Consider the following 13,374-nt stretch of genomic DNA (forward strand, 5'->3'; position numbering starts at 1 on the left):
TGGAAAAAGACCTGTCACATTGTGATAACCAACATGTGTCAGAAAATGTGCAAAAATAAACACATCAGGTATTTTATCCTGTGATCACATACCAGGAGGGAGACGCTCACTCCACCAGCAGACTCTCCAAATATCGTAACCAAATCCGGGTTTCCTCCGAAGTTGTGAATATGCTGCTGGATCCACTTCAAGGCTTCTACCTGGTCCAACAGGCCATAGTTTCCAGACACATGCTCATCTCCAGTACTGGATAAAACACAAAGTCAGAGTCTGACAGGTTTCATTCAGTCTTCTAAACAGTTACACAGACTTCTTTGACTCAATGTTAACAAGAACACTCATAGAAAAGTAGTTTTTTCTGTCACAGAACAAAAGCAGAACATATCCACTGCTGGACTGTCTGGTTCTTTGTGACTTGAGTCAGTTTACCTGACAAAGCCCAAGAGTCCCAAACGATACTGGATCAGAACCACAACCACGTCTTGGTAAGCAGCAAGAGCAGAGCCGTCAAACAAGGAGGCAGAGCCCATGGTAAAACCTCCACCATGGATCCAAACCATAACCTAGAAAAGTCAGAAACCACCTTCCTTCAATACATTTCATGTGATGAAATATTTTATTTATACTTTGTTAAAGTAAAGAGGCACAGCATCAGTGTGAGTGTGTAGCTAATAGTTCTTACTGGAAGCTTGGCATTTTGAGGTTTCTTGGCAGGAGTGTAAATGTTCAGATAAAGACAGTCCTCTGAAACTTCTGGAATTTCTGCTGCCAGCGCACCCAGTTTATCAAGTAGATCCAGAACAATTTCTCTGCTCTGGATGCACCTGAAAGTGAATTTTTTTTGGTTAGAAATTGGAAATAATCACAAGACAATTAGGGCCACGTCATAAATTAATGCTGGCTTCTTGCTTGTCAGTATGTGGGATTGCCTTTGTTAATCCCTATATGTGTTCAGTGTTGATGAGGTTGACTTCCAGTCAAGTTTCACTTCAGGCAGAACAAAAACTTTCGGTTTAACTGGATTTCTGCACCACTGATTAGTCACAGAGGTTCTTTCACATTTAGACAGTGGTGTTTAATAATTCCAAGTGGGAGGTCAGCTTCCTTTCATAATTTTCCCGATTGCAAAATAATATGCCTGAAGCGCCGAAGACAGCACCGTAAGGGCTGCACTTTAGCGCCCTCTATCGAGCTGTAGTTGAATAACCAAATCGACAGGGATGCTTTCCCCCAACCCAACAGTTAAATACAGTTAAACGAATGGTTATGTATAGAGCTATGCAAGAATGGAATAAACTACCAGAAAATATTGCACAAGAAAACAGCAAAATAATTTTCAAGAAGTTGGTCAAAAAACATCTGTGTATAATAGAGACTTGATATGGGTCAACTGGAATTACAAATATTACTTAAAATTGCACCTTTGCAACGGAAATGGTTCCTGGCATAAACAGTAAATAAATGGGTGACTGTCAAATCTGATTTGAATTTTAATTGTTACATCAGGGTTTTTGCTTCAAGGGTGTTTACGTGTAAGATGGAAGGGCAAAAGAGATTTGAGTTTTTGTGTGACCAATGTGCATAATATGTGTGGATCTACATAGATATGATATGTGAATGTTGTGTATCTCTACTGACCTAGGAGCGGTCTTGTATTGTTTGTTTGTTGTTATGTTATGTATTTGTTTGTGTTTTTGTTTTTGGAATTTGTATATGGATTATTTTGTAGATAATGTGGCTGCTTTGACACATTGTGAAGATGTTGTATGGACCCCAGGAAGAATAGCTTTGGCATTGCCATGCTAATGGGGATCCAAATAAATCAAATCAAATCAAAACAAAAAAAGCACGATCCTCACAGTACGGTCTTCGGCGGTGTACAGATACCCTTCTCCCTGGATACACTGCACCCAGACGTGCTTTTTTTTTTTTTTTCCCCATATTAAAGCATTTAACCAGTCATATTTCAGCCATCATCTGTTGCTAGGGTAAAAGAAATCTGCCTGGAGGCCTTCACAGTCACTTCTGCTTGCCCAGTAGCGTAAAGTCAGTCTCGACCAGATTGTTGCTTCAACCAATCAGATGTTGAGTTGGTGACTCAGAGCCTTCCAGCAGGCCTGGGGTGATGTCAGTGTATTCAGACCGTCTGATTGGACAGGGAGATAGCGGACCAGCCAGAGCAAGCAAACTGCACAAGCAAAAATATAGTTTATGGATGCTTTGCCAGTCCACAATGGCTGATGGAGAAGAAATGGATTTGGTTTCTGATTTATTGTTCAAATCATTTTCAGGATGGACTTCTCAAGAAAAAACTGGGAGAGCAAGTTGGACTTTCAGCATGAGCTTTGATGGACGTTAAAGGACTTGTTGATGGAACAAATGAGAACTGAACAGAATAACTGAATACTTTAGAAGAAAGAAAGAAAGTAGGATGGATTTTATGTGAAATAATCAGGGTTTTTGGTGAGTAAAATATTGCTATTTTCCAAAAAAGTATTGCAGTTTTATTGAGTTATTATTGATGCTTTTTATGCATGACTCAGCTGCACCTACTGTAGAAGGAGACTTGTGAAATATGGGCTTATTTCTTCAGGAAAGGCTCCACGGGTTGAACATCTGTGATGCAACAGCTCTTTATACTGCACGACGGTTTTTGTAGCCATAAAAAAGGGTTTTATTGAGGGGGTGGATTCAAACAGATGGAGCCGTTCTGCAGGCCTTTGTATGATATGCATGGCCTATCACTACATTTAGATTAATGAAAGTTAGATTAATAACATCATGTTGGTTTTCAGTTAATAAAGCAGAGACGAAGGCTCCTTCTGTTATTTGAAGAAAGGGGCTCATGTCTGATAGTTTGCGAATTGTCAGTAGCACAGCCTCATTCACAGTCCCCTGAAGTCATGTCCTATATCAATCAGTGGTAGATACATTACACTCCATGAATGATTATTTCACTATTGTGCTCCTGAATTCATGAAGAGACAGAGACATGCATGTGTGTATCTCTCTCCAAAATAAACAATGTTTGGAGCCAAATACACCCGTTTAAATAGAACTATACTAGGATGTGGAAAGGTCTCCTTCCTCTGGAGAAGTGAATAAATTGGAGCAGAAGCAGGTCCTCATACAAGATGAGTGTTTGTAAGTCGGGTTTCTTAATCTGATTACAAATGTCTGCCTTTCCATGTCTGTCTATTCACATATGTATATAAGTTGAGCAGCACAATAATGAAATCGATGAAATAAATTAATAATTATGTGTACAAGTGGAAGGAATAGGCTTGAGGGCAGTAACATGCTTGGGTACAAAAGAAACCAAACGCAGAGTAATGTGTCTGCGTGTGCATGAAGATGAACATACCATCAACAGTTGTGACATTTACTATTGTAGCCAGAGAGGTTAGCCAGTATTTATCTGATGAAGGGGTGAATATCCAGCCTCTGCCCCTCAATCGAACAGAGGCCGTGATTTCACAACTACTCATTGGACTATTTTTTTTTTTTTTTTTGGAGTGGCTGACAGTGAGGTTATGCAACGGTGAAATCACACAATATCAGGAACTTGACCCCTTCCGCAAAAAATCATAAGAAGCAGCAGTAAAAAAAATCTAATGTGTTGATGTTATTAATCAAGCTTTTTGTTTTTGTAAATGTGAAATCACCTCCTTGTGCCATCCTTCAAAGGGGCACAAAAATCGAACAATTATGTCAACCAAAGAATTCTCAGAAAGAAGTCAGTATATTTCTCTTCAACGGTGGCCTAATCTTCCTACACAGAAAGTAGAGTGCAATAATCAAAGCACACATCTTACATGGCTGGCTGCTTGGTGGCGTCTCTCACTCCCTTCCATCCCTCCACAGGCTGAGGTGCAGCCAGCCTCAGTGAAGGACCCACAGGTGGCTTTGCGAATGGGACACCCAGGAAGGCATGGACCCCCGCCTCTGTCCCCTTCACAGTCACATACTGACCTTTCAGGCTGCCGAGCTCTGTGTGGACCTCAGGCGCTGTCAGGACAACAAAACTTTGTCGGATGTTGAACTTCAACAGAACATTAATACAGCTGACCAATAGAAAATATGCAACTGTTAAAAATACAATTCCTCATTATTGTGGGTTATGTTGAGATTATTTCTATAAATTTATCACCACTGACCTATATAGTAAATCAATAAAGTAATTCTAGTAACCAACACACACCCTGATTCACCTTTAGACATACTGAGTATGGAGGCAATAGGTAAGATCAAGTAATCATTCATAAAAAAAGAGAAATGAATCACGTCCATTCATGTTTCATGCATTTTTAAAAACAACACGTATTCTCATTATTCAGAAAATAAGCACAGTTAGATCAACATCACACGTTTTCCAATCGTTTCCGTTATGTTAAAAGAAAAAGATTTATCTCTCCTTTACTTACAATGTAGATCTGCAGCAACACTCGCAAATAAAAGAGACAGCAGAAGGCAGAAAGTTTGCGTTGCACGGAGCTCCATGGTGGTCTCCTGTCGACCGCAAAAACCCCACAGGAGTCTGAAAGGAGGACACGGGAAGAAATAGTGGCGGAAAAGCTGACACGCCCACTTTCCGCGACCCGACAGACGCATGTAAATTACCTCCAGCCGGGAAAGTTTCAACACAACAGGTGATCCAAACTTGCTGATTAGCTCCGCACAGACTTCCGTGTCGTTTTGTTAGGATGTGACTTTGTTGTCTGACTTGTTTTAAGCTTTAAAACACCACAATGAGCAGCTCCACTCCTGATCGGAACAAGCACACGCTGTTTCAGTGCTTCATAAATCCTTTAAATTGTCAAGAATAACGGCGATAAAAGCGCAGTGATTTAGTCGAACTACATTACCCATCAGTCTCAGCGACAGACTGGACTGGTTGAGGCATTTTTACCACTGCTCACAGCAAAATAGCACAAATTCTGTATTTCATTAATTTCATTTTGTCTCTGAGCTCAAGGCTGATTTAGTTTTTCCTCTTTTTATGAAATATTAAAGCTATGATGAATAAACAGGCACACAAACAGGGTTTTTTTGTGGTGTTCAAATGTCGAATAATTTCAAAGCATTTGGAGGATTGCAAAAAAAAAAAGTGGTTATTTTTGGCCATAATCATGCCAAGACGGAGTGTTTTTCTTTTCTTTGTACTTTGTTTTCCTGCACAAATGCTTTAATGTGTTGCAATTACTTTGAAAAGTGATTAGCAATGAAAAAATTAGTGAAAACATTTGAATCTTAACATTACTTAAATCTAAAATAAAACAAAAAAATATATCAAATATATTTCACACACACACACACACACACATATATATACATAATTATAATAATAATAATAACAATAATAATAATAATAACAATAATAATGCATTGGTTTTATATAGTGCTTTTTTGTACAGTCAAAGACGCTTTACATTGCCTTATTCATTCACTCCATACTGGGTGGTGGTAAGCTACTATTGTAGCCACAGCTGCCCTGGGATAGACTGACGGAAGCGAGGCTGCCAATCTGCGCCATCGGCCCCTCCGACCACCACCAACCATTCACTCTCACAACTTTCATACTTAGGCAAGGTGGGTGAACTGTCTTGCCCAAGGACACGACAGTTTTACGTCTGCGGGAGCGGGGATCCGCCAACCTTTCGGTTATAAGACGACCCACTCTACCAACTGAACTACTGTCACCCTGAGTATATACGAGTATATATATGTGTGTATATGCATGTATGTATGTATGTATATGTATATATATATATGTATATATATATATATATATATATATATATATATATATATATATATATATATATATATATATATATATATATATATATATATATATATATATATATATATATATATACATAGTGCTTTGAAAGACTTGTGCTGAGGTGCTGAGGCACATGAAAACTTCACTTCCTCCCAGCACTGATAAGCACCAATTGACACACAGAGCCAATAGACCCACAGGTGAGGCCATCACCACAGCCCCAGCCGACCGGTAGTCCTCCTCCATGGCCTCCCCCTGGAACTCCTCCCAGACCTGAGGTTTTGCCTCCACAACCACACGGGCTGCAGTTCGCTTGGCCTGCCAGTACCTGTCAGCTGCTTCAGGAGTCCCTCAAGCCAACAAGACTCAGTAGGACTCCTTCAGCTTGATGACAGCCCTTACTTCCAGTGTCCACCACCAGTTACGGTGGTTGAAAACCATGCTCACAGAGGGTTCTGCCAGATGTTCCCAACATACCCTCTCAACACATTTGGGCCTGCCAAGTCTGTCCGGTTTCCTCCTCCACCAGCGAATCCAACTCACCACCAGGTGGTGATCAGTTGACAGCTCTGCTCCTCTCTTCACCCGAGTGTCCAAGACACACAGTCGGAGGTCAGATGACACAACAACAAAGTCAGTCATCATCTCCGACCTAGGGTGTCCTGGTGCCAAGTGCACTTGTGGAGACTGCTGTGCTCGAACATGGCGTTTGTTATGGACAAGCTGTGGCTAGCACAGAAGTCCAATGACAGAACACCACTTGGGTTCAGATCAGGGAGGCAGTGCGTCCCAATCTTTCCCCTCCAGATTTCACTCTCACCGATCATATGGGCGTTGAAGTCCCCCAGCAGAACAATGGAGTCCCCAGTTGGAGCACTGTCCAGCACCCCTCCCAGGGACTCCAAGAAGGATAGCAATCTATTCTATATCCATATTTACCCACAGAACATGTAGATCTACACATCGCACTACTGGATTGGATGCCAAACAACATTTCATGACTGTATTTCAACATGTTCAATCCTAATCCTCATCCTACACAAACTATGAAGAATGTCCTGAAATAATGCAGCCAGCGGGACACATTCCTCAATCAAAACCACTATGGAAGTGAAAATGTATACTATTTAGTCAAATGGCAAACACACAGTGTTTTGTGTGTGAGGAAAGAGAGTGGTTGGTTGGTTTTTATCTGTTACTTTCAATTATCTCAACGCAGTCTATATCAGTATTGCAAGACTATCTCACCTGCACAAGATCCACAAGTGTCTGTATCGAGGATTCTCACGCTATCACCATTCTTCTCTATGCTTCTGTCAGTAGGCTACGACCTCTGCTCTCCCTATGATAATCAGTTGACCAGGGTTAACCTGTTTTACAGCACTGATGGTGCATTTGTCATTTATCAGGTCAGAGTGAATGCCAAGTGTCATCAGTGAACAACACAGAGGAGAAAATACAAACAATGAAACTTTATGTTCATTTAATGACAATCCAGATTAAAAACATTTTATGCTCAACAATGTTCTACAGCTCACTGTGCTCAGTTTTCTCCTGAAGTTGTTTGATCTTCTCTTGGAAGGTCTGAGTCATGAAGACAAATCGATCCTTCTTCAGGTGATCTGCAACCACCTGCTCCTTCAAACCGATGGCCAGATACTGTTCTTCTGCTCCATACTTTGGCCAGTGAGCCAGTCTGTCCCCGTTAGGAGACCTACAGAAACAAGAGCACTAGTTATGAAAAAGCATCACTGGCATACAGTACTGTGACAGAACTTTCAGGGGTGAAAGTGCGACTTATCTGTCATATGTAACACGTTTATCAAGACATCTGAAAGGTTTCAGGGTTGGAGCAGACATAATGAATGATTTGACTGTGTTGACTATGAGCAGTAATTCCTACCCCGTCCGGGCAAAGTTGGCCCAGTAGCTCATGATAGTTCTGCTCAGCTGTTCCTCTTCTTCAGGGCATTCAACTATAACGATATGAATAATATATGATGGTGAAACATTTTGCATCCCGAAAACACAAAGACGTCCCAGACATCTGATGGTTTTTACAGTCTTTTTACCTTGTAACGTAACATGAGTAGTTGTAAAGCATAATCCAAAGACCATTAGGATCTCATCTCCATGGTCACTCTTCACAAAGCTCGGCCTTTTGTCCCTCAGTGCTTTAGGAGGGTGTTGATACTCATACAAATAAACAGCAGCACCAGCATCTGAAAGTAGACAAAAAAGGGTGACTTTATTTTCCCCTCCAAGAGTGACAGTGTGCAGACAGCAATTATTGGTCTGCAGACAAAATAGTAAAGTGTTGCCAAACACACACTGTGAGTATTGCATACCTCGGTGAGCATTCACAGTTTTGACAACTGGAATGTTAAAAATTATATCTCCAAACATTTCAGTGAAGCCATCTCTGTTTCTTATCTGATCTTCTCCAGTTCCAATATATTCCTCTATCAACTGTTTGAGAACAACTGCAGCTTTCTCCTGAAAAAAAAATTGAGACGTCTTTTGAAGCAAGAGAAATTTCCACATTGTTGAGAGTCTTTTTTTAATTCCTAAAAAGTTATGAATTTTCAGAAAAAGGAAAAATGAATCATCAAGTTGTATCTGCCTTACATCAGGGAAAAACAAGGACATCACATTCACCACAAGGTCCCGGTCTAATCCTTCAGTCCAGTTGGAAGGAAAAAGGAACTAGAGGAAAAAACAGATAATTGAAATTTTAGGATGCACAAAACAAGAACAATATTTATTGCAGTCATTAGTCTATTTGCACAATTCTCCACAACCTGTTACAACTTACAGAAGGAACGAGAAATCCGCCCTCATCGTTAGTAACACCAGTCATGAATGGTACAGTTTGGAGCTCATGATTGCGGAACAGTTCATCCACAGGTTTTCTCAGGAAGTGTCCGTCAACATTGATAATATACCTCACTGCTGGATCCTGGACAAAACACAAAAGTTGAACAGAACATCTTATATTTGTGCAAAAGGCAAGGAGGGTCTTTATTTTTTTATTAGTTGAGCACAGAGTGGTGTACCTTTGCAAGAGAAATGATGGGATCAATGTCGAGGTGTCTTATGCATTCACCAAACCTCTCTGTGCTTTCAGAGCTACAGCCAGTCAGATTTGCGATGACCTGCAGACAGAGAGGAAGGGTCATTGTGCTGCAATTCTATGAAATATAAATATAAAAATAGTGCACACAACAGAAACAGTCCACAGATACTGAACCTTTGTCATTGGGAGAGGGTCATTTGACACAATCATATCCATGGCAGCTGTGCCGCTCTCAGCGATGGCTTGGTGGAAAAGGCCATCAGCCAACGGTGAGAGGAGCTGTTCATGACAGAAAGTACAAAGAGAATTTTTGCAGAATAGTTTGGAAATTAGCAAGTGCATGCACTTTCTGTTTATTTTGCTCAAATAAAACAAATAAACAAACAATACTTTGTGGTATTATATTTTTAACACACAACAAGGCCCGCGTACAGCTCATAAATCATCATTCAATCATCTTATGATTTTGTGAGTTTCACTTGAGTTTTGAAATCAAGTATAAAGATGTCGGTCATTTTAGAGACATTTCAATGATGAGAACTTCACTGTGGAAGCAGTCAAATAATGTAATTAAAGAAATATATTTTTCTGTGATACTGGCAGCCTAACTGTTCACAGTTTTGATGAAGCGATTTTTTTTTTTTTTTTACCGTCTCACTCTTCTGACCTAAAACCTCATCGTAGACAGGTAAGGTTATTTTCTTGAACCTTATTAAAATTGTAGACGAACAGTGCTTGTAATTTGACATAATCATCTGGCCAGCTGCTGCCACTTCAAGGTCAGATGACCATATCTGTGACAAACTGACACTGGCTCATACTTGATCCAAATTAAGCGTTCATTGTATGAGCTGTATTTTCAAAAGTGTTTCCAAACAATGTTTTATGGGACATTTTCTTAGAGGAAAAGGACACGTCACATTGCGACTGCTTACATGTGTCAAAAAATGCGCAAAAATAAAAACATCAGGTATTTTATCCTGTGATCACATACCAGGAGGGAGACGCTCACTCCACCAGCAGACTCTCCAAATATCGTAACCAAATCCGGGTTTCCTCCGAAGTTGTGAATATGCTGCTGGATCCACTTCAAGGCTTCTACCTGGTCCAACAGGCCAAAGTTTCCAGACACATGCTCATCTCCAGTACTGGATGAAACACAAAGTCAGAGTTTGACAAGCTACAAAAGTAGTTGAAAAATAGTGACAGAACAAAAGCAGAACATGGCCACTGTTGGATCATCTGGTTCTTCATGTCTTGAGTCAGTTTACCTGAGAAAGCCCAAGAGTCCCAAACGATATTGGATCAGAACCACAACCACGTCCTGGTAAGCAGCAAGAGCAGAGCCATCATAAATGGAGGCAGACCCCAAGGTAAAGCCTCCACCATGGATCCAGACCATAACCTGGAAAAGTCAGAAAACATCACCAACTTACTTCAACACATTTCATTGGATGAAATGTTTGATTTATACTTTGCTAAAGTAAACATGCTCTTCATATTGTGGTTTTGTGTCGAGTTAATCAACTTAATCTATTCTGTAAATATGTTAATTAGCATACAGTGCATTGATGTATTGTTTAAAAATGAAACACGTATAAAACAAATAAAGTCAAACAGAAGAATGGCAGTAAAACCACAAGCCCTGATTATGTTTTATCCATGTCCAAGTATAATGTCACCAAAATGTGAAATGTGATTATTAGTTGCCGTTAGTAGTTATTCACCTGAGGCTGATTTTCTAAATGCTTCTATGAAATCGGATTTGCAGTGTTGCTGCTCTGGTATTGTGTTAGAATGCCAGCAGGCAGCGAAAATTTTTATTTTCAATAGAGACACACAACAATTGCAGTAACAATTGCACTCAGACTTTACTCACACTGCTGACAAAAAAACAGCAACTGTACATTTGTTTTTGAGAGGTAAACCTGTTGGGATCTGCTCCCCAAACAGGAGAATGTTTCAGTGACAGCCACATCCATGAAGTCCAGACACTACAAAGCATCAGTGCGAGTGTGTAGCTAACAGTTCTTACTGGAAGCTTGGCATTCTGAGGTTTCTTTGCAGGAGTGTAAATGTTCAGATAAAGACAGTCCTCTGAAACTTCTGGAATTTCTGCTGACAGCCCACCCAGTTTATCCAGTAGATCCAGAACAATTTCTCTGCTCTGGATGCACCTGAAAGTGGATTGTTTTTGGTTAGAAACAGGAAATAATAATAAGATAAGTAGAACCACGTCAAAACATTGATGCTGACTTCTTGATTTTCAGTATGTGGGATTGCCTTTGTGAACCACTGTATGTGTTCAGTGTTGATGAGGTTGACTTCCAGTCAAGTTTTATTTTAGGCAGAACAAAAATGTTCGGTTTAACTGGATTTATGCACCTTCGACTGGTCACAGAGGTTTTTTCACATATGTAACAATAAAAGTCATGTTGGTTTACAGTTAATAAAACAAAGACAAGGGCTCTTTCTGCTGTTTGTAGAATGGGGCTAATGTCTGATAGTTTGCTTAATGTCAGTTGCATAGCGTCATTCACAGTCCCCTGAAGACAGTCCTGCAGTAATCTGTGGTCTCAACACAGATACATTACACTCCATGAATTATTTTTTCACTATTGTGCTCCTGAAGTCGTGAATAGAGACAGAGACGTGCATGTGTGTATCTTTCTCTAAAATATTCAAGATCTCTTTTAAAACTGGACAGCGAGGGGGCCTGTCTGATGTGCAGAGGCAGCTCTTTGCACGGCTTTAGGGGCCAGAACAGAAAAAGCTCCCTTCTCAGCTTAGGCTTGGACCTCGGCACTTCCAGGAGCAGCTAATCAGCTGATCTGAGGCACCGAGCAGGAGTGTAGGGGTGAAGCAGCTCAGAGAGGTAAGGCGGGGAACACCATTGAGAGATTTAAAAACAAGTAAAAGAATCTTAAAATGAACTCTAAAGTGCACAGGTAGCAAGTGGAGGGAGGCCAGGATGGGAGTGATGTGTTCACACAAGTTTCTGAATCTAATTGCAAATGTATGTTTATACATGTCTATTTGTCTATTCATATATGTAAATGAGTTGAGCAGCACAATAATAACATCGATAAAATAACAAATGAATAATTATGTGATCAAGTGGAAGGAATATGCTTGAGGGCAGTAACATGTTTGAGTACAAAAGCAACCAAATGCAGAGGAATGTGTCTGTGTGTGTATTAAGATGAACATATAATCAAGAGCTGTGAGATGTATTATTAGTTGTAGCCAGAGAGGTTAGCCAGTATTTATCTGATGAAGGGATGAATATCCAGGCTCTGCTCCCCAACCCACCAGAGGCCATGATTTCACAACTACTCATCGGACCGGTTATAGAGGGGCTGTCAGTGAGGTTATGCAACTCTGAAACTGCACAATCTATCATAAACTAGACCTTTTGTGCAAACAGTACAAGCAGTAGTACAAACCAGTGTGTTCATGTTATTAATGCAACTTTTGTTTTTCTAAATGTGAAATCACCTCCTTCTGCGGCCACTCAAAGAAACAGAAAACTCTAACATTCAGGTCAACCTCATGGCTAACTTCTCTGGAAGTCAAGCTCATTGACACTCTTACAGTGGTCTACAAATGCAATCCCAGTACTGAGAAATAAAAAGAGTTAGAATTCTCAGAAAGAAGTCAGTATATTTCTCTTCAACGGTGGCTTCATCTTCCTCCACAGAAACTAGAGTGCAATAATCAAAGCACACATCTCACATGGCTGGCTGCTTGGTGGCGTCTCTCACTCCCTTCCATCCCTCCACAGGCTGAGGTGCAGCCAGCCTCAGTGAAGGACCCACAGGTTGCTTTGCGAATGGGACACCCAGGAAGGCATGGACCCCCGCCTCTGTCCCCTTCACAGTCACATACTGACCTTTCAGGCTGCCGAGCTCTGTGTGGACCTCAGGCGCTGTCAGGAGAATAAAACTTTGTCAGACTTTTAACTTCAAAAGAACATGATTACAGCTGACCAACAGAAATACATATTTACAATTCTTCATTATTGTGGGTTATTGTTGAGGTTATCTCTGGAAATTTATCAGCTCTGACCTGTATAGTTTATCAGTAAAGTAGTAACCAACCCACACCCTGATTCACCTTTAGACATACTGAGTATGGAGGCAATAGATCAACTAATCATTCATTAAAAAAGAGAGAGAGAGAGAGAGAGAGAGAGAGAGAGAGAGAGAGAGAGAGAGAGAGAGAGAGAGAGAGAGAGAGAGAGAGAGAGAGAGAGAGAGAGAAATACATTATGCCCAGTCATGTTACATGGATTTTTAAAATCACAATTATTCTCATTATTCAGTATGTTGAAAAAAATGACGTTTTTTTCTCTCCTTTACTTACAATGCAGATCTGCAGCAACACTCGCAAATAAAAGAGACAGCAGAAGGCAGAAAGTTTGCGTTGAACGGAGCTCCATGGTGGTCTCCTGTCGACCGCAAAACTCCACAGAAGTCTGAAACGAGGACACGGGAAGAAAAAGGGGCTGAAA

General features: G+C 40.5%; 2 protein-coding genes across 2 annotated transcripts in view; both read right to left on the reverse strand.

Moving 5' to 3' along the window:
- ces2b (carboxylesterase 2b) overlaps positions 1-5,226 on the reverse strand; it is a 34,846-nt gene extending 29,620 nt beyond the window's left edge. The window contains exons 1-5 of the mRNA XM_030096536.1: positions 4,425-5,226; positions 3,816-4,008; positions 683-824; positions 430-563; positions 93-246 (exon numbers count right to left, since the gene is read on the reverse strand). Of these exons, the coding sequence (XP_029952396.1) occupies positions 93-246; positions 430-563; positions 683-824; positions 3,816-4,008; positions 4,425-4,611 (810 nt within the window). The 5' untranslated portion in view covers positions 4,612-5,226. The remainder of the gene's footprint in view (positions 1-92; positions 247-429; positions 564-682; positions 825-3,815; positions 4,009-4,424) is intronic.
- Positions 5,227-7,204: 1,978 nt separating this feature from the next.
- Positions 7,205-13,374, reverse strand: LOC115392038 (liver carboxylesterase 2-like). Its single transcript, XM_030096540.1, has 13 exons — positions 13,227-13,374; positions 12,597-12,789; positions 10,897-11,038; positions 10,133-10,266; positions 9,856-10,009; positions 9,036-9,140; positions 8,842-8,940; positions 8,601-8,744; positions 8,414-8,491; positions 8,134-8,281; positions 7,858-8,007; positions 7,689-7,761; positions 7,205-7,499 (listed from the first exon to the last, which is right to left on the reverse strand). The coding sequence occupies exons 1-13, from the start codon at positions 13,300-13,302 to the stop codon at positions 7,313-7,315; spliced, it is 1,683 nt and encodes a 560-aa protein (XP_029952400.1). The 5' UTR covers positions 13,303-13,374; the 3' UTR covers positions 7,205-7,312.

The sequence above is a fragment of the Salarias fasciatus genome, chromosome 7 (genome assembly GCF_902148845.1).
Source record: "Salarias fasciatus chromosome 7, fSalaFa1.1, whole genome shotgun sequence".
In the NCBI taxonomy this organism is placed as follows: Eukaryota; Metazoa; Chordata; class Actinopteri; order Blenniiformes; family Blenniidae; genus Salarias; species Salarias fasciatus.

Excerpts from the sequence above, each read along its gene's own strand:
- LOC115392038 (XM_030096540.1), bottom strand. The coding sequence starts at position 13,302 with ATGGAGCTCCGTTCAACGCAAACTTTCTGCCTTCTGCTGTCTCTTTTA. Across the intron at positions 9,141-9,855 it reads GAGTGAGCGTCTCCCTCCTG|CTCCTCTCACCGTTGGCTGA; the intron begins GTATGTGATCAC and ends TGTCATGAACAG. Across the intron at positions 8,745-8,841 it reads CCATCATTTCTCTTGCAAAG|GATCCAGCAGTGAGGTATAT; the intron begins GTACACCACTCT and ends TGTTTTGTCCAG.